Genomic DNA, 23,770 nt, shown 5'->3' with positions numbered 1-23,770 from the left:
ATATTTTCAAAAATAATGATGGGTGGAAATTACAGACCCTCATCATTAATACAGAAAGGTTTACAGTATCCATCCTTTATCTGTTGAAATTCCCAAATCAATGGTTCTAAAAAGACCTTCCTGTTTAATTCACTCCCTGCAATGTTTCAGTATTCTTGAAGCATTTCCAAACGGTGCTACAAATCTTAGTGCCAAAATAAAAGGCTCAGAACTTAATTTTGTCTTGGGTCCAGCATACCAGAGCAATATGCCTCTTGTCCATCAGTTGTGATATGAAAAGTGAAGCATTCTTCTGGTTGTGTGTAAGTAATGTTTCAATGTTTTTTCAGCACAATTCCCCCTGTGGTTGCCATCATCCCCCCACCTCCAGACATCCAACCTGTTATTGACAAGCTAGCTGAATATGTTGCAAGGAATGGGATTAAATTTGAGACTAGTGTTCGTTCCAAGAATGATCCCAGGTCAGTGTGATTGGCTTTTTTCATGATGTCATAGAATTTTGCAATACGGTGAAAGGAAATGGCTTGCTTCTCTCAATTACCAAAAAGCAAAACAACAAGTAGTCAACTGTTATACACAATAGTGTTATACAGTACTAAAGACATATAAGACCATTTAATCTAGAAATGAATAGCTGAACAAGGATATATAATGGTACAATATCCAATAGTGCAGTTTTTTTCTAACAGAGAATATACATATAGTCAGAGTTTTTGTCAGCATCAATAACAGCAGCATCAATTATTACCATCCTAGAACTCAATGACAGACCAGTTATCAGACTCAAAATGCGCCAATTGTGTATTTATATGTATATTTTTTATCAATGTTTAATGTATTTAATTTTAATTGATTGAATTGTCTGTAATATTTTATATTGTGTTTTATTGTAAGCCGCCCTGAGTCCCCTATGGGTGAGGAGGGCAGGATATAAGTATTGTAATAAAATAAATAATAAATAATAATTGTCTTCACTTGTATATACAGTATTTAAGTCCCATTAGTAATTTTGTATATTCCTGGTGGAGGTAGTTCAAACTGTCAGAGTTTGTATTCACTCCTCTGTATTGTCTTATAGTTGGTTGATAAACAATGGAAAAGAAATGTTTATAAGAAAAGTCTCTGTAGGAATGAATAAGATACTTGAGATGTCCTTGGGAAAGTCTACAAAGAACCCCGTGCTTGTAAATCTTTGTTTGGGAAAAATTCCTTCTTCAGGATTCTTCACAGGTGTTACGAGACTCAATACATTCCTAAACAAGTGAGAACAGACATAATAGATATGCCAGCGGCACCCGATAACACAAAAAGACAACAACAAACCTAGTTCTAATTACCCTTTAACCTCTCGAGAAGCAGGGATAGTAAGCAAAGGATTAAGTTTCATCCCTACGCCCAAATTTAATCTATTTCCCATGAGAGTAGAACTTTTCCATTTGTTTAGAACGATCAGGTTAAGAAACCTTTTCGGGACAGTTACAAACATAGAACCCCACACCCAATTCAAACCCAAAAGTAAATTTTGCCCCTGTACTGATAACATAATGATAAAATCCTTTGAAAAAGTGGTAGAAAGGGATGTTAACAAACTGGCCCGTTTTAGAACCTATACCCATACTAACATGACACCATCTGAGTTGGATACTATAAAAAGGTTGGCAAACCTACAGGACTACACCTGGAAACAGGCTGACAAAGGAGGATCTATTTTATTAAACACTAGTGACTACGTAAAGGAAGTAGAAAAACATTTGAATGATTCCGCTTTTTATAGACCCATTCCAACAGATCCCATTGACTAAATAAAATTCCTCATTCGCACAGTCTGCCAAGAAGGCCTAGCGAAAGGATATATTTCTTTACAACAATTCGAATTCTTACATAACAAGTACCCTAGAACTCCATTCTTCTATATTTTGCCAAAAATCCACAAAGCCATCACGCCCCCTCCTGGTAGACCTATAGTTTCAAGTACATCTTCAATTTTTAGAACCTTTGGCACAATTTGTAGACTATCATTTACAACCATTTGTTTCTAAGATGCAATCCTACATTAAGGACACTACACATTTTATTAGCGTTATAGAATCTTTGACAATACCCACCAGTTACATATTAATAACAATGGATATTTCATCATTATACACTAATATTCCACTTGATGAAGCGAGAACAGTTATTAAAGAGCTACTTGATATCCGTGATTTCCCAACACCACCTACACATTTTTTTGATCCATCTTCTAGACATTGTCCTAGAGAATAACTATTTTAGATTTATTTTTTATAATGATTTTTGTTATATTATTAGTGGTGAATACAGTGAAAGCGAAGACAAAAACTCTGACTATATGTATAATCTCTGTTAGAAAAGTGTGCAATAGACAACTATGAAGTGATTGAAATATGACTAGAATGGCTCCTTGAATTATGCTTTTGGCTATTTGTGCTTTTTGTTTATTTAATGTTTTGATTGTTATGGCTTTATGATTTTATTGATTTTAATGTATGTTGTATTTGTATGTTTATGTTTATTGTGGCATTGAATTGTTACCACTTTGGAAGGCGCTCTGAGTCCCTTTCGGGGTTGAGATGAAGTGGGGTAAAAATGCAATGAATAAAATAAAAAAATAAACAAGTTATTGTTAGCCGCCTTGAGTCCCTATGGGGAGAAAGGCAGGATAAAAAATAAAAAACAAGTAAGTAAATAAATGAATGTGTTTGCAGTGCTGATACGTGTGTATTTTTGCACAAATTAATTTTTGTTTTCTTCTCGAAAAGATTTGAGTTTTTGCAGCCCTGGCATCAGTACAATGCCTACTATGAATTTAAGAAGCAATTCTTCCTTCAAAAAGAGGACAATGACAGCTCAAAGGTAGGCCCGCAACATTCAGAAACAATGGTGGTGCTTCATTTAATGGTACAGTAGAGTCTCACTTATCCAAGCTAAACGGACCGGCAGAACCTTGGATAAGCGAATATTTTGGATAATAAGGAGGGATTAAGGAAAAGCCTATTAAACATCAAATTAGGTTATGATTTTACAAATTAAGCACAAAAACATTATGTTATATAACAAATTTGACAGAAAAAGTAGTTCAATACGCAGTAATGTTATATTGTAATTACTGTATTTACAAATTTAGCACCAAAATATCACGATGTATTGAAAACATTGACTACAAAAATGCCTTGGATAATCCAGAACCTTGGATAAGCGAGTGTTGGATAAGTGATACTCTACTGTATATTATTTTTTATAGTGGCTTGTCTTGAACAGTCAAAGCAGAGAAATCAATTCCAGCAAATATATTAATTTTTAAAATGCATTATCTCACATTATCTTTGCAAATGGCAATTTGCTGTAGCTCATAATATACAGTTATTATAAAGTAATAAAGGTATTACCAATGTAATGTTTCTTATGCGGGAAAGTTAAAACTTAACTGTACAAGATGTGGTTATAAGAATATTGACCAGTTTTTAGGGAGCATGTTATCTCCTTTAAAAATTCGCAACAAATTAGAGCCAGGCTAGTTAAAGTGCTGTCTCCTCCAGTATATTCCTTCCAATATCTTCCTTCTATCATTGTGCGCTACATCATGTGCTTCTTCTGTATCCAGATCATCGATAAAAAGGCTATACAACTAGAAAATAGTTAAAATAGCCCTTTAATCAGTTTTTAAAAATTGTTTTAAAGGACAAAAAGTAAAGCAACTATTTTGGAATTTACGTTGTGTATTTCAGTGTCTGTTCAAAGCCTGCTTCTTTATAAAGTTGTGTTTTTCTTTGTGGCTCCATTTAAATATAAGCATTTAAGCCACATGATTTTATTTTCCATTGAAAAGTGAGATGCCTCTTTCTTTCTACCCCTTTCCACACCTTCCAGCATGTTGCATCTTTGTCAGAGGATATCCCAGTGAGCACTGCCAGTGATGTACCTGGAGAAACTCCGTTTTCTACTGACCAGACATCGGAAGATCTGGAGTCTGTTTCCCAAGGAAGTAATAAAAAGGACCCAAATATCATCAAAGTTGGTAATGATGGCAAACTGGTGAAAGGTATGTCTATGTTGGTGTAGGTTTCAGAGACTTGGAAACCCTACATGTATGTGCTTTTTGCTTTGAATGTACCCGTAATGTGTGAGAAAGCAGCCTTATCTCAAGCTGTTGATCCAGAAGAAGGTGCAAGATATCAATCCTTGTCACCTTCACTTAATAGGTTCCTGGATAGCAGAGCTGGAAAACATTTGTTTCTGAAACTCTACTTCTGAATTAGATGTAGAAATGTTCTGGCTTGATATGATGGGACTATTAGTAGGACACAAACCACACAAATTAGGAGTGTGATACAACAGCCAAAAAGGCGAGCGTAATTGTTGGTTGCTTCAGCAAGAATATACTATCCAGTTGAGAGATGCAGTAAATAATAATAATGATAATAATAATAATACATCACACAGTCCTAAATACTTGGGATGTGTTTGACTTTTGATTTTGTGATACGAAATCCAGCATACAGATCTCGTTTGCTGTGTCATACTATGTCTTTGTGTCAATAATAATAATAATCTCAGACAGCATTTGGAAACAATAGATATTGACAAAATTACGATCTGCCAGCTGCAAAAGGCCACCCTACTGGGATCTGTGCGCATCATCCGAAAATACATCACACAGTCCTGAACACTTAGAAAGTGTTCAACTTGTGATTTTGTGAAACGAAATCCAGCATATCTATTTTGTTTGCTGTGTCATACGATAATAATAATAAAATAATAATAACAATAATGATAAGTTGGTTGAAGTGTTTGACTTGTGATTTTGTGATACAAAATCCAGCATATCTATCTTGTTTGCTGTGTCATACAATAATAATAATAAAATAATAATAATAAATTGATGGGAAGTGTTTGACTTGTGATTTTGTGATACGAAATCCAGCATATCTATCTTGTTTACTGTGTCATGCTATGTCTTTTTGTCAATAATAATAATAATAATATAAACTTTATACCCCGCTCCATCTTCCGAAGGACTTGGGGTGGCTTACACTGGGAAATCCCAAAACAGTATTACATCAAAAAAAACAGTAACACAATAAAATCACAGTATAATAACACATCTTACAAAAGTTAAAATAACTTAAAACATAGGCAGTAATGTCCTGGATTCCCTGGACTCGAATAATTCCAGACCAGTGTCTTAACTTCCTTTTTTGGTCAAGGAGATCCAAATAATAAAACTAACAAAAATAATTAAAAGCAGTAAAACAGCGGAGACTATTTACAGTCTAAATTAGAAAAAAAATATTGCAATGCACCTTCTTAAAGCATGAGAACGGTTTAACATACCACTGTATTAACCACCTCCATCTAATTAATATTAAACTTTGCCATTGCCAATAAAAGTTGCCTAGTGAATAGTATCTCACTAAGTAAAGCTTTTCTTTTCTTTTTAAAGCCTCCTTTGCACCAATCAGTTTTGCAATCAGAGTCAAAGAGAATGACTTGCTCCCTTTGGAGAAAAACCGTGTGAAATTAGATGATGACAGTGACGAGGAAGGGGAAGAAGGCAAAGAAGGTCAAGAGAATGCAAGTAGCACATCTAACAGTGGCGTAGCATTTGCATCGTCCAGTAATGCTCCTGAAGAAAGGAAGCCTCAGCTTACTCAGGAGGAGCTGGAGGCCAAACAAGGTAAGAAGAAAATAACTGATACAGTAGAGTCTCACTTATCCAAGGTTTTGGATTATCCAATGCATTTTTGTAGTCAATGTTTTCAATACATCATGATATTTTGGTGCTAAATTTGTAAATACAGTAATTACAATATAACATTACTGCGTATTGAACTACTTTTTCTGTCAAATTTGTTGTATAACATGATGTTTTGGTGCTTGATTTGTAAAATCATAACCTATTTTGATGTTTAATAGGCTTTTCCTTAATCCCTCTTTATTATTCAAAATATTCGCTTATCCAAGCTTCTGTCAGCCCGTTTAGCTTGGATAAGCGAGACTCTACCGTAGTTCTGAATATTTCCATTCTAAATAAACATACATTGCAAATTGCATGAGTTAAAAAGGTAAAGCACTCGATATTTTACGTGTTCTAAATGCTGTGTCTTATTTGCCAAGTGATACACGGATCCACATGTTTTTGCTTTTAGTATCTTTTTTCTTCTTTTTCCCTGTATGTGATCATAGTTCACTGAGACTTTTGACAACGTTTCCCAAAAATTATTTTCCTACGTTTATTGTTCCTATAGTCATAATCATATTCCCTGTTTCTATTTTTTTCCCTCCAAACTGCTCTTCTTGTATGGTTTTTAGATGTGAACTCATTTATTTATTTGTTTATTTATTACAGCATTTCTATCTCGCCCTTTTCATCCCCGAAGGGCGGCTTACAACCAATTATAAAACACCAATATAAAACAATTACCATATATACTCGAGTATAAGCTGACCCGAATATAAGCTGAGGCACCTAATTTTACCACAAAAAACTGAGAAAACATTGACTCCAATATAAGCCGAAGGTGGTAAATTTTAGAAATAACAATAGATGCCAATAAAATTACATTAATTGAGGCATCAGTAGGTGAAATGTTTTTGAATATTTCCATAAAGCTCAAATTTAAGATAAGACTGTCCAACTCTGATCAAATCATTGTTCTCATCTTCTTCAATGTAAATGTGCTTATGTATCCTTTTAATAATAATAGAGTAAAATAATACATGTAATAATAAATAGAGTAAAATAATACATGCAATAATAATAATAATATCAGAGTGAAATAATAAATTTATTAATAATAATAAATATAGAGTAAAATAAATGTAATAGTAGTAACAATAATATAGAAAAATAATAAATGTAATAATACCAATAATAATAGAGAAAAATAATAAATGTACCATATATTCTCGAGTATAAGCTGACCGAAATATAAGCCAACCAGGACCCTCACCCGAGTATAAGCTGAGGGGGGCTTTTTCAGTCTTAAAACGAGGGCTGAAAAACTAGGCTTATACTTGAGTATATACAGTACATACAACAATAATAATACATTAAATTAATTAAGTTAAAACATCAATTAAAACATTTAGAAGCGCATTCCGAGTCTCAGTCCAAATCTATCAGTTCTTTGTTATGAATTCATAATTATTAGTGTTGCATTCATTTTATTTTTGTACCATATCTACTGTGTAAAAAGTAATTTTATGAACAGTAAGCATAAGCTTAAAGTATTCTTTCAATTGATGCATACGCATGTGGTTTTTATTTTGTTTTAGTGATTCAGTTTGGAATCAGAAATCCTGACGCCCGAAAGTGCTAGTGAATAACTCTACACTTTTTGTATCCCCCCAGCAAAGCAAAAACTCGAGGACAGATTGGCAGCTGCAGCCAGGGAAAAGCTAGCTCAAGCATCTAAGGAGTCAAAAGAAAAGCAACTTCAGGCAGAAAGAAAAAGGAAAGCTGCTCTGTTTTTGCAGAATCTGAAGAATCCCTTGGCAGATGCAGACGTTGAGAAAATGGAGGAGAATGCTTTTAATATAGAGGTGAGTAAATCAAGTGTCATTTTGACCACCAAGGCACTTACTGCAGAAAGCCATACAATTAAGCACTGCTGTGAGAACAAGCAAAAGACTACCTTGACTTGGTTTTTAAATTCCCCATTTAAAATTTGTATGCCAACTGTGCCCATTCTTTGAGATGTCAGATCTCGCCATCGTGGTGCATGCCGTAGTTACATGGATTACTGTAATAATGCACTCTACCTTCTCGATTGTTGCCTAGGTGTTTCTATGTTGCCAGTTTAAAATTATACATTGTATTGTTTTTAGCATTGTTAGCCACTTTTAGTTTCCTTTAGGAGAGGAAATAACAACAACAAGAGTTACATTTGTACGTTTTGTCTCAGAGGAGACAACGTTGCCATAGCAGATGGCTCTCCTGTCTCTTTGCTCTCAAGTTCATGATTCAAGTATTCTCAAGATTCCTGTTCTGTTTCACGCCTTTGTTTCCTTGAAGGGTTTAACTGTTTTCATGTTCATGGATTTATGTTTGAAATGCTGTTGTGGATTTTGCTTCTCTTGACTTTATGCTCTTTGTCATTTTTGGATTACTGCTATTTTGTATTTTCTGTTCTGCTGGCCCTTTTGGCATTGCCCTTTTCTCCCTTTTATCTGATTCCTTTAATAAACATTTTCAGTTAGAAATTTTCAGTTCTGGTGTTGTGTTGGATGAAAAGGTGTTCCAGTGCTAGAGTGCATCAAGAGGGTCACGATACCTTCAGTCTTTTATGGGCTGCAGTAGGGTTTTCCGTAGCAACCTGGCCGTATATAGTCTTGGTATGAGCCCAGATTTTTCTGCCTAGTGATTCTAGAAGGTTCCGAAGAGGCTCTGTATGAATTCACTTATGACCACTCAAATAAATACAGGTACAGGTCAGCAACCTGTTCTTCTGCACATTCCATTGCCCTTTGATTTTATCCTTTTCCCAACTGTAGATCACTAGATGTGCCAAAGAAATTCATCTGTATGAAGGGATGCAGATATGGAGCATTAACTTTTTGCTGTGATCAAATGCTTATTTGATGTAATCAAATGCTGTGATCAAAAAACTAGCATTTTCAAACGAACTATTGATTCCCCTGACATGAATTTTGTGCTCTAGTTTCTAACATTTTAAGGACTTTCCCCTATAACTCTCTTCTTTGAAAACGGAATAGTTAGAACTGTAGAATTTTAGAGCTGGAAGGGGACCATAAGGATCATCTAGTCCAACCCCCCATTAGCATAGCTAAAGCACTCCTGAAAGAAGTCAGTCCAACAATGCCCTCAGAGGCAGTCTCCTCTACTGTTGAACAGCTCTTAGGCTTTAAAATTTCTCCCTGAATGTCAGTTAAGCTTTTGCTTTTTCTGTGGTTTCATTTTTGTCATTTAAAAGACCCTTTCTGCCTCTAGATGTCTGCTAGAAGCTGAAACCACCTTTAAAAAAAAGACATCAGTGCTCTTTTTTTCAAGGTTTTTTCCCCCAGGTTATTACTGCTCCATGTAATCCTAACTTTCATTAAATTTATAACAAAGGAGGCTAGAAATAATCTGTGGATAATAGGAATTAACTGCTATGTATATTGAAAAGGCTTTTGCTCTGAACACAAGTGTAGAAGGACCTTTATTTCAACAGCGTGTCACTTGTAGAGAAAAATGCCGAGAGATTCAACTTTACCCGTAAATCCTATTATTGAACGTGACAGGCCTGCCTCATACCGCCTCATACCTTCAGAAAATAGGAATGGAGCTAGTGATGTTAGGCTTCCCTGCAATTAAATTAAAGCAGATTCAACAAAAGTTTTCTTAATCTCACGATAAAAAAGACAATAAAGAGAAATGTGGGTCACCGATTTCACTTACCCTGAACCTCAAGGGCAAATACAATCAGAAAGGGGGGATTTTCTGGCACCAGAATTCTTTTAATGTTTCCTTCCTCCTCTCTGATCAAGATTATTGTTTATATTGGTTTTTATGTATGACTGTTTATTATATGTGACATTGGGCTTGTTCCCCATGTGAGCCGCCCCGAGTCCCCCTGGGGGAGATATATAAAAATAAAGTATTATTAATAATAATAATAATATTATATTAAGCATAAATTACTTTTAATGTTGCTATATTTTGTGCTGCTACATGTACAATTGACAAACCACTCCAGCCTCCCCGCCCGCACACAGACTTGGATGTGTGATCTATTTTATTCCTTACTCTTCTTCATGGTCTCTGTGACTCACAGAAAAGGACTATTCGGTGCCTACGCAGAACACACTCAGAACCATCTAGAGCTCTAGAGATAAAACTGTAGTGGTAATCCAGCCCATTATCCAAGCCTATATAGATAGGTGAATCCCACCAAAACCCCAGTAGTTTTTTGTCTTCCATGTCAGCAGCACTTATTAGGGACCTCCACTTGCTGGCATTGCTTTTGGCTTCTTTCCGTTTGCTTCTTTGGTATATCTGGTTTGTCTTCCATTCTTCACAGATTTCCACTCTATAGCAATCATTCTGTGAACATTATTTCATTTTCAGCTCCAGCTATATGTTGTTCTTTGCACTGAACCATTATTGATTTTGTATCTGCTTGTTTTCTTTTATGAGGAACAATCGCAAGGAATTTTTCTCCTGTACAAAAAGGTGACCTAGACTGAATCACTGTTTTGTTGGTGATGTTACTCACGGCTTATACATGGCATCTGTTAGGAAGCAAAGGAGGTTTCTGTTTTCCTTTGGTAATTCAGTACAGTACATTTTCTTAAGCCTAGTCTTGTAGAATGAAATGAAGCTTAGCCTTTAACCTGGGAAAAGAGAGATTACTCTGCAGTGCTGTGATATTTGCAAAGCAATCAAGTTATGAGTTGTAATAAAATTTTAACCAGTCAAATGGTTGCTTTGAGTATTAAGGGCTTCCACAGTCTTCTATAGCTAGACACCTGTTCAGTCACAGCTGAGTTCTACAGATGGAAGACATAAAGCAAAACTTCCTTGACTCTCATTCTTATGTTTTTCACCCAGAAAGTTTTTTATCCTCTCTTTGCCTGGCATGTTTCTCTTGTGATTCCAACATCTAGACTTCAGCAAACGTTTTGTCATTTTAATGAGAGCTTCTCTGCTCCCTGCCAGATGTTTCAGCACTGAGGATTGACTTTGATTTTTCTCTTAGCTTTTCTTGAGATTCATCTGCCAGATCTGAGAAAGCAGAGTTCAAAATAAGAGTCTCTTCTTTTCATACCTCAAATATCTTTGCGGCCTTATCGGCTTCCCATAGCTGTGACTTTCAATTTTTCAGTACATCATTCTGTTCTTGGGGATGTTCTGTTTATCCAGTTTCCTCTTTGTCAATGCATTTTACACAGATGACAATATGTACATCATTATACTAAGAGGGTGATGATAAAATGTCAAATTTAATTATAAAATGCAGGCCTTGATTAATCAACTTTTCTAGCCCAGTTCTTTTTAGGAGCCTAACCAGGATTTTATCTAAGTATGTTTTACTGTATATGTGACCTTATATGTTTTATTGATTTGTTTTTATATTGTTGGGTTTTTATATTGTCTGTTTTCACCTGGGCTTAGCCTCATGTAAGCCGCCCCTTCGGGGAGATGGGGCGGGGTATAAAAATAAAGTTGTTGTTGTTGTTGTTATTAGGTAGGGCTTATATTCCTTATTTCTTGTAGGTTATGCTTTTACCATTCTGTCTGGTTATGCTGTAAAAACAACATACTTACAATGCTGTGCTCATGATTTCAAAAGTATTTCAGGACTAGTTCATCGATTCTACACTCAGTTCATTGATTCTGTTCTCTTTTCTGTTTCACCCTGGTCTCCAATATACACAACATTAGTTAGCATAGTTAGAATATCGAGCAACTCCAGAAAGATGCTTGGATAATAACATTGTCAAGATATTAACTTGCTATGTACACAAAGCTAACCTCAGCTTATTGTTTTTCCTCCCAGACAATCAGTAACATGCCCTGCAGTCTGTTGACTGGCATTAAGACATTGCCAGCCTTGGAAGCCAAGATGCCTGAAAGTCCTTTAAGCAGAAGCAGAGATCTCCCTAGAGAAGAAGAAAAGGAAAAGAAGAAAAAGAAACACAAGAAAAGATCAAGATCAAGATCCCGGTCACCTCTTTCCAAGTATCACTCGTCATCTAAGTCCAGGTCTCGAACACATTCGAAAGCAAAGCATTCTCTCCCAACTGCTTATAGAACTGTCCGACACTCAAGGTGGGTATCATGAATGAATACTATCTTCGAAAATTCATGTATATTCACCTTTCTTCTCTTCCAGATGAGCCTGTTACACTTAGGTCATATTCACTTTGAGATCTATATAACATTCCCTCTAAGACCATAATGTTTGAAGCAAATACATACATGATATGCTTCCCGTGAGTTCACCACAAGAATATGTTAACAGAGTCATGATGAGGGCCGGGCTGTGGCGCAGGCTGGTGAGCAGCCTGCTGCAATAAATCACTGACCATGAGGTCATGAGTTTGAGGCTAGCCCGTGGCAGGGTGAGCACCTGTCAATTAATTTAAAAAAAAATAGCCCCTGCTCGTTGCTGACCTAGCAACCTGAAAGATAGTTGCATCTATCAAGTAGGAAATAAGGTACCACTTATAAAGTGGGGAGGCAAATTCAACTAATTTACGACGTTGGAATGAGGAAGTGCCATCACAGTGGATGATGAAGCAGCTACTCCCCCCTGCGAACGAACCCAAAGGGTGCTCACCAATGCGTCGTCTTCATCATGGAAAGAAGTGACAAGTGGAGTGCCGCAGGGCTCCGTCCTGGGCCCGGTTCTGTTCAACATCTTTATTAACGACTTAGACGAAGGGTTAGAAGGCACGATCATCAAGTTTGCAGACGACACAAAACTGGGAGGGATAGCTAACACTCCAGAAGACAGGAGCAGAATTCAAAACGATCTTGACAGACTAGAGAGATGGGCCAAAACTAACAAAATGAAGTTCAACAGGGACAAATGCAAGATACTTCACTTCGGCAGAAAAAATGGAAATCAAAGAGACAGAATGGGGGACGCCTGGCTTGACAGCAGTGTGTGCGAAAAAGACCTTGGAGTCCTCGTGGACAACAAGTTAAACATGAGCCAACAATGTGATGCGGCTGCTAAAAAAGCCAATGGGATTCTGGCCTGCATCAATAGGGGAATAGCGTCTAGATCCAGGGAAGTTATGCTCCCCCTTATTCTATTCTGCCTTGGTCAGACCACACCTGGAATACTGCATCCAATTTTGGGCACCACAGTTGAAGGGAGATGTTGACAAGCTGGAAAGCGTCCAGAGGAGGGCGACTAAAATGATTAAGGGTCTGGAGAACAAGCCCTATGAGGAGCGGCTTAAAGAGCTGGGCATGTTTAGCCTGCAGAAGAGAAGGCTGAGAGGAGACATGATAGCCATGTACAAATACGTGAAGGGAAGTCATAGGGAAGAGGGAGGGAGCTTGTTTTCTGCTGCCCTGCAGACTAGGACACGGAACAATGGCTTCAAACTACAGGAAAGGAGATTCCACCTGAACATCAGGAAGAACTTCCTCACTGTGAGAAGGGCTGTTCGACAGTGGAACTCTCTCCCCGGGGCCGTGGTGGAGGCTCCTTCTTTGGAGGCTTTTAAGCAGAGGCTGGATGGCCATCTGTCGGGGGTGCTTTGAATGCGATTTCCTGCTTCTTAGCAGGGGGTTGGACTACATGGCCCATGTGGTCTCTTCCAACTCTACTATTCTATGATTCTATGATTCTGTGGCCAGAATCGAACATCCCCTCAGGAGAAGGTTAAATTGCCTCTGCGTCTGTCTCTGTCTCGGTTCTATGTGTATATGGCATTGAATGTTTGCCCCATATGTATATAATGTGATCCGCCCTGAGTCCCCTTCGGGGTGAGAAGGGCGGACTATAAATACTGTAAATAAATAAATAAATAAACAATGCAGTGCTGGAAAGCAAGAGGTGCTATTTTAAAATTAACCCTTACTAAAGTAACTATAAACTTACTATGTTATAAAATTGTTTTTGTTAAATGTGCCCTAGAAATGCCTATTATGTTTTTTTTTTCATCTATTTTTGGAAGCAAAATTAAAGTTGGATTTGTGATTGTATAGCAGGAAAGGTTTGTGTGCCAGGTTTGGTCCAGATCTTTCATCAGTGGGGTTCACAATGCTTTCTAGATACAGAGTGAGCTATAACTCCCATCATCCAGGCACAATCCAGCCCAAACCCACCCAGTATTCTAATTTGGCCATGTTGGGTCTGTGTGCCATGTTTGGGCCTGATCCATTGCTGGCAGGAGTTACAGCGCTCTCTGGAAGCGCGGGCCATTTTGGAAAATACATGCACACAAACATACATCCAGACTTTGACTTTTCTTATATAATAGATATAGATAGATATGGACTGATATGATGATCCATGGATTTCATTTTGCGGAAAATTAAGCCTTTTATTATTCCTAAGCTAATAATAAAACCCTTGTGTGTTTAAGATCATCGTTTTACAATATAGACAAAATTGCTATATGAAAGCGTCCTTTAAAAATCAAAAGGAAGATTAAGAGATGTCCATTTCTGAAAAGCATTCCGAGGCTTAAGGAGAACTAAGCTTGATTCGTCAAGGAATACAAAAAGAGCTCACATTGAAAGTACAGCTGGGATAAGTGGGTCATAAAAAAACGAAACTAGCAAGATGTTTGGGGTTGTTGTATGTCTTTCGGGCTGTGTGGCCATGTTCCAGAAGCATTCTCTCCTGACGTTTCGCCCACATCTATGGCAGTGGGCGAAACGTCAGGAGAGAATGCTTCTGGAACATGGCCACACAGCCCGAAAGACATACAACAACCCTGTGATCCTGGCCATGAAAGCCTTCGATAGCAAGATGTTTTCCGGTGATGAGAGTTTTTCTAATGATCTCTGATCTTTTTTGCTCATTTTTCATGCGCATTCATTTTATAATGATGAATTCTGATTGTGGACAATTTGTTACCATTGGCAAACTGAAAAGGCTGGGGTAAAATCAACACGTCATTCAACTTCACAGCTTGAATTTTGTTAGTTCCCTGGAAAAGAATTCCAGTTTTGCTCCAATCATTTTTATCTCCCCATGTTGTCCCACTTACTTGGGTCCTGCCGCCATTCTCCAAATTCACACATCTATTTAATGTAATGATGTTTGTTCCTCTGAAATCAAAAGCATCAGGAAACCAAAGCACATCTGTGAAGTATGTGTGCTTATGTCCAAGGGATTCCTAGGAAGATGACTATGTTTAGCGAACAATAATTTTTACTTGTTTTTTAAATGTAATTTTCACAGTTTTATGACATAAAAGGGGAACAAAGGAAGGAAAAGAAAAAAAAAAGGAAAAAAGGGATCGGAGATAGTAGAAAAATATGATATGTTAGTCACAGAGTGTTTATATATATATATATACACACACACACACACACACACACACACAGTAGAGTCTCACTTATCCAACACTCGCTTATCCAACGTTCTGGATTATCCAATGCATTTTTGTAGTCAATGTGTTCAATATATCGTGAGATTTTGGTGCTAAATTCATAAATACAGTAATTACTATATAGCATTACTGCGTATTGAACTACTTTTTCTGTCAAATTTGTTGTATAACATGATGCTTTGGTGCTTAATGTGTAAGATCATAACCTAATTTGATGTTTAATAGGCTTTTCCTTAATGCCTCCTTATTATCCAACATATTCGCTTATCCAACATTCTGCCAGCCCGTTTATGTTTGATAAGTGAGACTCGACTGTATATATATTACAATAATTTATAAATATATAATATATTGTATATACAGTAGAGTATAATTTATATATTTATAATTTATAATTTAATATATTTATAATTTATAAATATATAATATATTGTATATACTTATAATATTGATCCAGTAGTGTCTCACTTATCCAACATCAATGGGCTGGCAGAACATTGGATAAGCAAAAATGTTGGATAATAAGGAGTGATTTTAAGGAAAAGCCTATTAAATGTCAAATTATGTTATGATTTTACAAATTAAGCACCACCAAAATAGCATGTTTGTAGTTTGTTGTAAAATTAAATTTGTCCATTTCAGCCATTTCAAAAACTTTTGCAATCTAATCATCTATCATTAATATAATTTGTTGCTTCCACAATTTTGTATATTCAGTTTCTTGCTGCTATTGTCATATAGAGGAAGAATTTTCCTTGGTGTTTCGGTATTTGCTTCTCAAACAGTCCTAACAAAAAGGTTTTGGGTTTCAGTGTTATTTTGCTTTTTAGTATGATTTCCATAGCACTATGAATTTTTATCCAAAAATAAGTGAACAATATTTTCCTCGCAACATATTCAGAAATATTTTTTAGAATTTCTGCTGTAACAGAGGCTTAGAGACAGTTACTCACTGATACCGGACGATGAAATTCAGACGCAACCTTCGCATCTCAATATTAACACATTTTCTTCTAATTTCTTATTCAGGTCTCGATCCAGATCACCAAGGAGAAGGGCACATACACCTGAAAGGCGCAGAGAAGAAAGAAGTGTCCCAACAGCGTATCGTGTTACCAACAGTCCAGGAATGAGCAGGAGGCGCACACGTTCTAGGTACAAGGCCACATTTGCAGAATGATATTTATATTTCTAGTGGGAATTGTTGGGGTTTTCCTAGCTTGGTTGGCGTCCAGTATGTCAGACTTAATATTCCACATACATTCACTCAACATCTTCGATTAAACATTCCCATAGGACTGTGGTGGTGCTTGGACTTGAGTTTTCAGAGTTGAAGGAAACATTAATAATTCCTTGATTGAACACAGGACATGGGATACTGTTCTATATCCTTCATGAAATTCGTGTTTATCACTATGAGTTGCTTATATTTGTCATATCAGAAGTGGTTTTTGTTTGTTTTGTTTTGTTTTTAATATATTTTTATTGAAGTTTTACCATATAAGATGGTTTTTGGTACCTGTGCATTGAATAAAAACAAAGATCTGAATGACAGTATTAGAGCTCATGCTTTGGACAGAAGCCTTCCCAGTTCTAACCACTGATATATTTTAATAGGATAGAGAAAGACCAATCTTGTTCAAGCCTGCATAGCTGATAACACTATGTAACAAAATTTGAAAAAATCTCTGTTCTTGGTTTGAAAATGTTATTTTCTGTTTAATTGTGTGGCTTTTACTTTGAAAGTAGTTGTTATACGGGGGAGGGGGGAGCGCAGGAAGACATCATTTATTTTATATATATACATGCATACATATATATATATATAAAATTTATTATAATTTATAATATATTGCATATACATATAATATTGATAATAATATTATAATAGAATACAATATTATACTACTAACAATACAATATAATAATATTAATTATATATTATATATTCAATGTAATATTACCATATAATGATATACAGTAGAGTCTCACTTATCCAACACTCGCTTATCCAATGTTCTGGATTATCCAACGCATTTTTGTAGTCAATGTTTTCAATATATCATGATATTTTGGTGCTAAATTCATAAATACAGTAATTACTACATATCATTACTGCGTATTGAACTACTTTTTCTGCCAAATTTGTTGTCTAACATGATGTTTTGGTGCTTCATTTGTAAAATCATAACCTAATTTGATGTTTAATAGGCTTTTCCTTAATGCCTCCTTATTATCCAACATACTCGCTTATCCAATGTTCTGCCGGCCTGTTTACATTGGATAAGCGAGACTCTACTGTATATATTAACATATTAAATGTAATATTACTAATAATATTACCATATAATGATATAGTACAATATAGTAATTTAAGGCTTATATTGTGCTATGCTAATAATATATTGTATGTTCATTTGACTTGTAAGCCGCTTCGGGGTGAGAAGAGCAGGATATAAATGTAGTAAATAAATAAATACTCCAGAAAGTTGGATTTTGTGGCTGCCATAAACTATTTTGAATTGATTGAGTCTTTATGAGATAGTCATTGAAAAATTATAGCAAAATGTGCTGCAGAATGTCCCGCAGAAACCTTTTCCATGTTTCTATGATAGACCCAATTAGGAAATTATATTTATAACCGAGGAACAAAAAATGTGTTTCATAGTGATTGGAGATGCGCAAGATGAGGGTTGCATGCATTTTCCTCCCCCGCCCCCTTTTCATGGTAGTTTCCAACTACAGGGGGAAATATCAGCCAACCCTCTGTATCCACGGATTCAGCATCCACAACTTGAACTTTAAAAAAAAAAATCCAAAGCACAAACTTTCATTTTGTCATTTGATTTAAGGGTTTTGCTACAAACACCCACAGATTTTGGTATCCACAAAGGCTCCTGTCCTTCTCTCTGTGCCATATTGTATAGTATTGTATAGTATTTTTGTTCCGTTTTGTTTTCAGAAGTCCCAATGAAAGGAAGAAACGGAGATCTCATTCCCACAGCAAATCCAAAGCGAGGTCTCATTCACCCTCGATCTCACCAAGCAAACAGTTGGTGTATAAGAACTCAACTCATTCTGCTAGTGTCTCTCCTGTGGAGAGCAGGGGATCCAGCCAAGAACGTGCTGGGTAAGTACACTTTTGCAATCTGAACCTGATCCTTTTCTGCTGGTTCAAATCTAAGATAAAGCTATAAAGAGATGCATGTATATGTATTACTCAAAATGAGTTCATTTTACCATTATGTGTTAACATATAGAACTCTATAAAAATTATAGGATTGTAAAAATTGTATTCTGCTTCTGCATATTACAAGAAGTCTGGATAGTTTACATAATTATTAGAGATGGATCTACAACACAGATGGCTATGGTGGTGTGGCAGAATTGGGTTGTAGCTGGTCCATTATACATCTGAATGCTGTTAAAAGTACACTATATAACAACATTCGGGGGGAGAATGCTGTTCCTGGTTTGCAAGTGTTAGTAAAGGTAAAGGTTTTCCCCTGACCTTAAGTCCAGTCATGTCTGACTCTGGGGGTTGGTGCTCATCTCAATTTCTAAGCCGAAGAGCCGGCGTTGTCCGTAGACACCTCCAAGGTCATGTGGCCATAAGCATGACTGCATGGAGAGCCATTTCCTTCCCGCCGGAGTGGTACCTATTGATCTACTCACATTGGCAGGTTTTCGAACTGCTAGGTTGTCAGGAGCTGGGGCTAACTGTGGGTGCTCATTCCACTCCCGGGATTTGAACCTGGGACCTTTCGGTCTGTAAGTTCAGCAGTGCAGTTCTTTAACACACTGTGCCACCAGGGGCCCCTTTAACTAATTTACAACACCATAAAAACTTCCAGCAGCCTGTGGAAAGGAATGAGGAAGTACTCCATCAAGGACTTGGTGTCACAAGGGGCTGATTTCAGTTCTTGGGACCACTTGGGAGCATAGGTGAGACTGCATGGAGTTGTGTTATCCACAAAAGCAGTACTATTGACCTACTCACATTTGCAAGTTTTCGAACTGCTAGGTTGGCAGAAGCTGGGGCTAACAGCGGGTGCTCATTCCGCTCCCCGGATTTGAACCTGCAACCTTTTGGTCATTATTTCCTGTTTAATTGTGCGGTCCTTGCTTTGAAAGTAGTTCTCCTCCTCCAGAAACTTCGTTTTTGTGGCTGCCACAAACTAGGTTAAATTGGTTGAGGCTGTGTGTAGCAAAATGTGCTGCAGGGTGTCACGCAAAAACAATGAACTTTTTCTGTGTCTTTGTGATAGAACCCATTAGGAAATGGCATGTATAAACCAGGAACAAAAAACAATGACACAGTGTTATTGTACTTGGTCCATGAAAGGTAAACAATAACACTATGTAACACACGACACGTAGTAACACGACCAAGTAACACCTACCACTTTGAAACAGCTGTAGTTTAATGATTTCACTTAATCTACAAAACCCTTTGTATTAACCAGTTCCTACATCCTCTGTAATAGTTGGTGGCAAAGATGAGAAAGAAACATAGCTAGTTCTATGTGTTGTCAAAGGCTTACCTCACAACCTCTGAGGATGCCTGCCATAGATGTGGGTGAAACGTCAGGAGAGAATACGTCTAGAACATGGCCAAACAGCCCGGAAAACATACAACAACCCATAGCTAGTTCTCATAGCTGTGGCTCTCCATCTGTTCTGTTTTTTTTTTATGCAACTTAGCGTTTCAGTCTGTTTATCTGTGCAGTAATTTTCACTGACTATACCCCCTCCCTTCTCTCTTTTAGGGGAGCTTCTTTGGAAAAAGAAGGCCAGATTTCTTCAGCAATTGTTTCATCTGTTCAGAGTAAAATAACTCAGGTACAAGCCAGAATAATCTTGCTTAAGCGCTGTAATGACGATCTCCCTGTTTTGTAACAGTAGCACTACATCACTTTCTAGTCTCCCATTTGTGTGGGTCACCGAGACCACAAAGAAGGACTGGTTAGTCAACTGTAACTAGTTCTTTGAACGGTTTGCTGTGAATTCACACAACCCTTCAATGCTCCCCTTGTATGGCTGCATGAGCATCCATGGAACTAATGGCTTAGAGGGAACTGAAACATACATGTAACGTTCTTAAAAAATGCACAAGTGCACGCTAACCCATTTGCTGACCTGAAGGTCGGCAGTTCCAATCCGCTAGATGTGGCGAGCTCCCGTCTGTCAGCTCTAGCTTCCCATGCGGGGACATGAAAAAAGCCTCTCACAGGATAGTAACCCATCCGAGCATTACCTGGGCAACGTCTTTGTAGATGGCCGATTCTCTCACACCAAAAGCAACTTGCAGTATGTTCTGAATTTGCGTCTGACACAATAAAATTTACCACTTGACACATTACAGTGGTGGGTGAGCAACATGTCTTTTTATTTATTTATTTATTTACAGTAGAGTCTCACTTATCCAACATTTGCTTATCCAATGTTCTGGATTATCCAACGCATTTTGGTAGTCAATGTTTTCAATACATCGTGATCTTTTGGTGCTAAATTCGTAAATATAGTAATTACTACATAGCATTACTGCGTATTGAGCTACCTTTTCTGCCAAATTTGTTGTAAAACATGATGTTTTGGTGCTTAATTTGTAAAATCACAACCTAATTTGAGGTTTAATAAAGAGGCTTCTCCTTAATCTCTCCTTGTTATCCAACGTATTCACTTATCCAACGTTCTGCCGGCCCGTTTATGTTGGATAAGTGAGACTCTACTGTATTTATTATTACAATATTTATATCCCGCCTTTCTCACCCAACAGGGGACTCAGGGCGGCTTACAATAAAACACACATATAAAAATTGTACAATCTATATATATAAAAGAGTGATGGCATCACGGCGACCGACAAAACAACACAACTAAACAACCCACAACCTCGAAAATTGACAGCACAACCCCTCATCCATGCCTCTAGGTTGATACAAGAAAAAGAAAAGAAAAATAAAGTCCTAATTAGAGGGAGAGGAATAATTGTTTTTATCCAATTGCTGCCAGTTAGAAGGCTAAGCTCTGCCCACTTGGTCTCCTAGCAACCCACTCAGCCCAGGGGACAGGCAGAGTTAGGCCTCACTTAGGCCTCTTCCACACTGCCTATAAAATAGAGACACCACCAGACAACGCCACAGCAACGCGTGGCCGGGCACAGCTAGTACACTATAAATCAGTTAAAAATTATTAACTTACTTTTTCTCTTTGGAATTTTGTACCGGCTGTGTGCGGCTGTCTTCCTCCCCCATCCAATCTCTTTCTGTGAAATAAATCTCTCTCTCCTGCATTCTCCGTGTTGCTCTTTTGAAATAACTAAAAACCTTAGTGAGCCATTAATTTTGTCTGCCCTAGAATCCAGTTTGCTTACAAGATCAGCTTTGGGATTTGCTGTGCATAAATGTGGAATAGAAGTGTGCGATCAATACCTCTGACATCTTTAGGAAGTTAGTTGAGCCTGGTTGGAAAAAAAAACTTCCTAAAACATCTTGCTTGTTTAATTCATACATGACTCCAGATCCCGAAACATTTGTAGAAGACTATTATTTACTTTTCTTGCGCTCTTCCTTCATTTTTTAATGTATGCTGACCAAATCCTGTTCTCGGTTATCTTTCACTCTCCTTGTTGCAGGATCTTATGGCCAAGGTGAGGGCTATGCTCGCCGCTTCCAAAAACATCCCAACGAGTGCCTCCTGAGACTGGAAAAACTGATCTTTTAGAAGATAATATGCAGATGGAATCTTGGCTTAGATGATTCCCAACTCCTTTTGACCAACAGCAGATTTCAAGAGTCAAGATCCCTTTTTGTGTACAGACGATCTTACCCTTGGACCATTGCTGAATTTTCAACATGGAACTTCCTTTTGATAATATACGGCCTTTTGGAATTTTGTAAATTACATTTTGTCTGCCTCTTCAGTAAGGATTTTGCCATGATGACGATATGTAAATTGTAAATGCAATATTCCTGCAAGTGTCACACAAATAAACACGCAGAAAACACCTTTCAGCGGTCTGCTTTTGTGAAGCTGTTTTTCAAGTTTGATGTAATAATAATAATAATAATAATTATTATTATTAAGTTTGATGTGAGGGATTTTAAGACCCTCTTTTCAATCCACATTCTCTAAATCAGCATATACAAATTGAAAATGGCAGGAGGCCATAAAAAGAACAATAGAAACCGCAACGAAAGGACAGATAAGAGTCAGATCTGTCACCATGCATAAAACCTTTAACCAAAAAGATCTTGCCCAAAAGAAGAAGAAATCATAGTTACAATAAATGAATTACCGTATCTACTTGAGTATAAGCTGAGGCACCTAATTTTACCACCAAAAAACTGGGAAAACATTGACTCCAGTATAAGCCGAGTGTGGTAAATTTCAGAAATAAAAATAGATACCAATAAAATTACATTAATTGTGGCATCAGTAGGTTAAATGTTTTTGAATATTTACATAAAGCTCAAATTTTAGATAAGACTGTCCCACTCTGATCAAATCATGATTCTCATCTTCTTCAATGTAAATGCCCTTATGTATCCTTTTAATAATAATAGAGTAAAATAATACATGTAATAATAAATAAATAATACAGGAAAATAATACAAGTAATAATAAATAGATGCAATAATAATAAGATCAGAGTGAAGGTAAAAAGGTAAAGGTTTTCCCTTGACGTTAAGTCCAGAAATAATAAATGTATTATTATTATTAATAATAATAATAATAAAGTAAAATAATGTAATAGTAACAACAATAATAGAGAAAAATAATAAATGTAATAATACCAATAATAATAGAGAAAAATAATAAATGTACCATATATTCTCGAGTATAAGCTGATCCAAATATAAGCCAACCAGGACCCTCACCCGAGTATAAGCCGAAGGGGGCTTTTTCAGTCTTTAAAAAAGGGCTGAAAAACTAAGCTTATACTCGAGTATATACAGTAATCTTCAAAACCCTTTTATTAACCAGTTCCTACATCCTCTGTAATAGTTGGTGGCAAGGATGACAAATATCAAATGATTAACATAACTTTTTAAATTAAAAGAACTGGGTTGCTGTGAGTTTTCCAAGCCGTATGTCCATGTTCCAGAAGCATTCTCTCCTGACGTTTCAACCACATCTATGGCAGGCATCCTCAGAGGTTGTGAGGTCTGTTGGAAACTACACAAGTGGGGTTTATATATCTGTGGAATAATGTCCAGGGTTCGAGAAAGAACTCTTTGTCTGTTTGAGGCAAATGTCAATGTCGCAATTGGTCACCTTGTTTAGCATTGAATGGCCTTTCAGCTTCAAAGTGTGGCTGCTTCCTGCCTGGGGGAATCCTTGTTAGTTGACTTTGGTTGTTTCCTGTGTCGAATTCCCCTGTTTTCTGAGTGTTGTTTTTTTTAATTTACGGTCTTGATTTTGGAATCTAAAATGGTTCTCCATGTAGAATGCCACTTTGTATATTCATAATCACTGACCTCGTTTGCTTTTGACACACTTAGATCAATTATCCTCTTTTTTTAAAAATGGAAAGTAGCTAGTGTTCTCCAGGGATCCGAGGCTGATTTTATTTAAATTTTTTTCCCCATGTTCAAGGAAAACATTCTCTTGAAAATTCGACAGGATGCTATCTTGTCTTTATAAATGGCCGGAGGCAAAGAGCAATTACAAACTCAATCTTGTGAGCTTCCTATAATTACCGATTCATTTGTCATAGAGG

At 36.8% G+C, this 23,770-nt stretch overlaps 1 protein-coding gene across 2 annotated transcripts in view; it reads left to right on the top strand.

Moving 5' to 3' along the window:
- The window catches only part of sfswap (splicing factor SWAP), a 35,091-nt gene extending 13,037 nt beyond the window's left edge, over nt 1-22,054 (top strand). For both annotated transcript variants that reach the window (XM_008119039.3, XM_062958722.1), the window contains 10 exons: nt 330-461; nt 2,781-2,874; nt 3,889-4,060; nt 5,462-5,695; nt 7,373-7,563; nt 11,523-11,794; nt 16,075-16,200; nt 18,008-18,175; nt 19,815-19,887; nt 21,683-22,054. In XM_008119039.3, the coding sequence (XP_008117246.2) occupies nt 330-461; nt 2,781-2,874; nt 3,889-4,060; nt 5,462-5,695; nt 7,373-7,563; nt 11,523-11,794; nt 16,075-16,200; nt 18,008-18,175; nt 19,815-19,887; nt 21,683-21,748 (1,528 nt within the window). In that variant the 3' untranslated portion in view covers nt 21,749-22,054. The remainder of the gene's footprint in view (nt 1-329; nt 462-2,780; nt 2,875-3,888; nt 4,061-5,461; nt 5,696-7,372; nt 7,564-11,522; nt 11,795-16,074; nt 16,201-18,007; nt 18,176-19,814; nt 19,888-21,682) is intronic.
- Nucleotides 22,055-23,770: the final 1,716 nt, after the last annotated feature.

This window comes from Anolis carolinensis, chromosome X, assembly GCF_035594765.1.
Source record: "Anolis carolinensis isolate JA03-04 chromosome X, rAnoCar3.1.pri, whole genome shotgun sequence".
NCBI lineage: Eukaryota > Metazoa > Chordata > Lepidosauria > Squamata > Dactyloidae > Anolis > Anolis carolinensis.
This window is presented reverse-complemented; position numbering and strand designations above follow the sequence as displayed.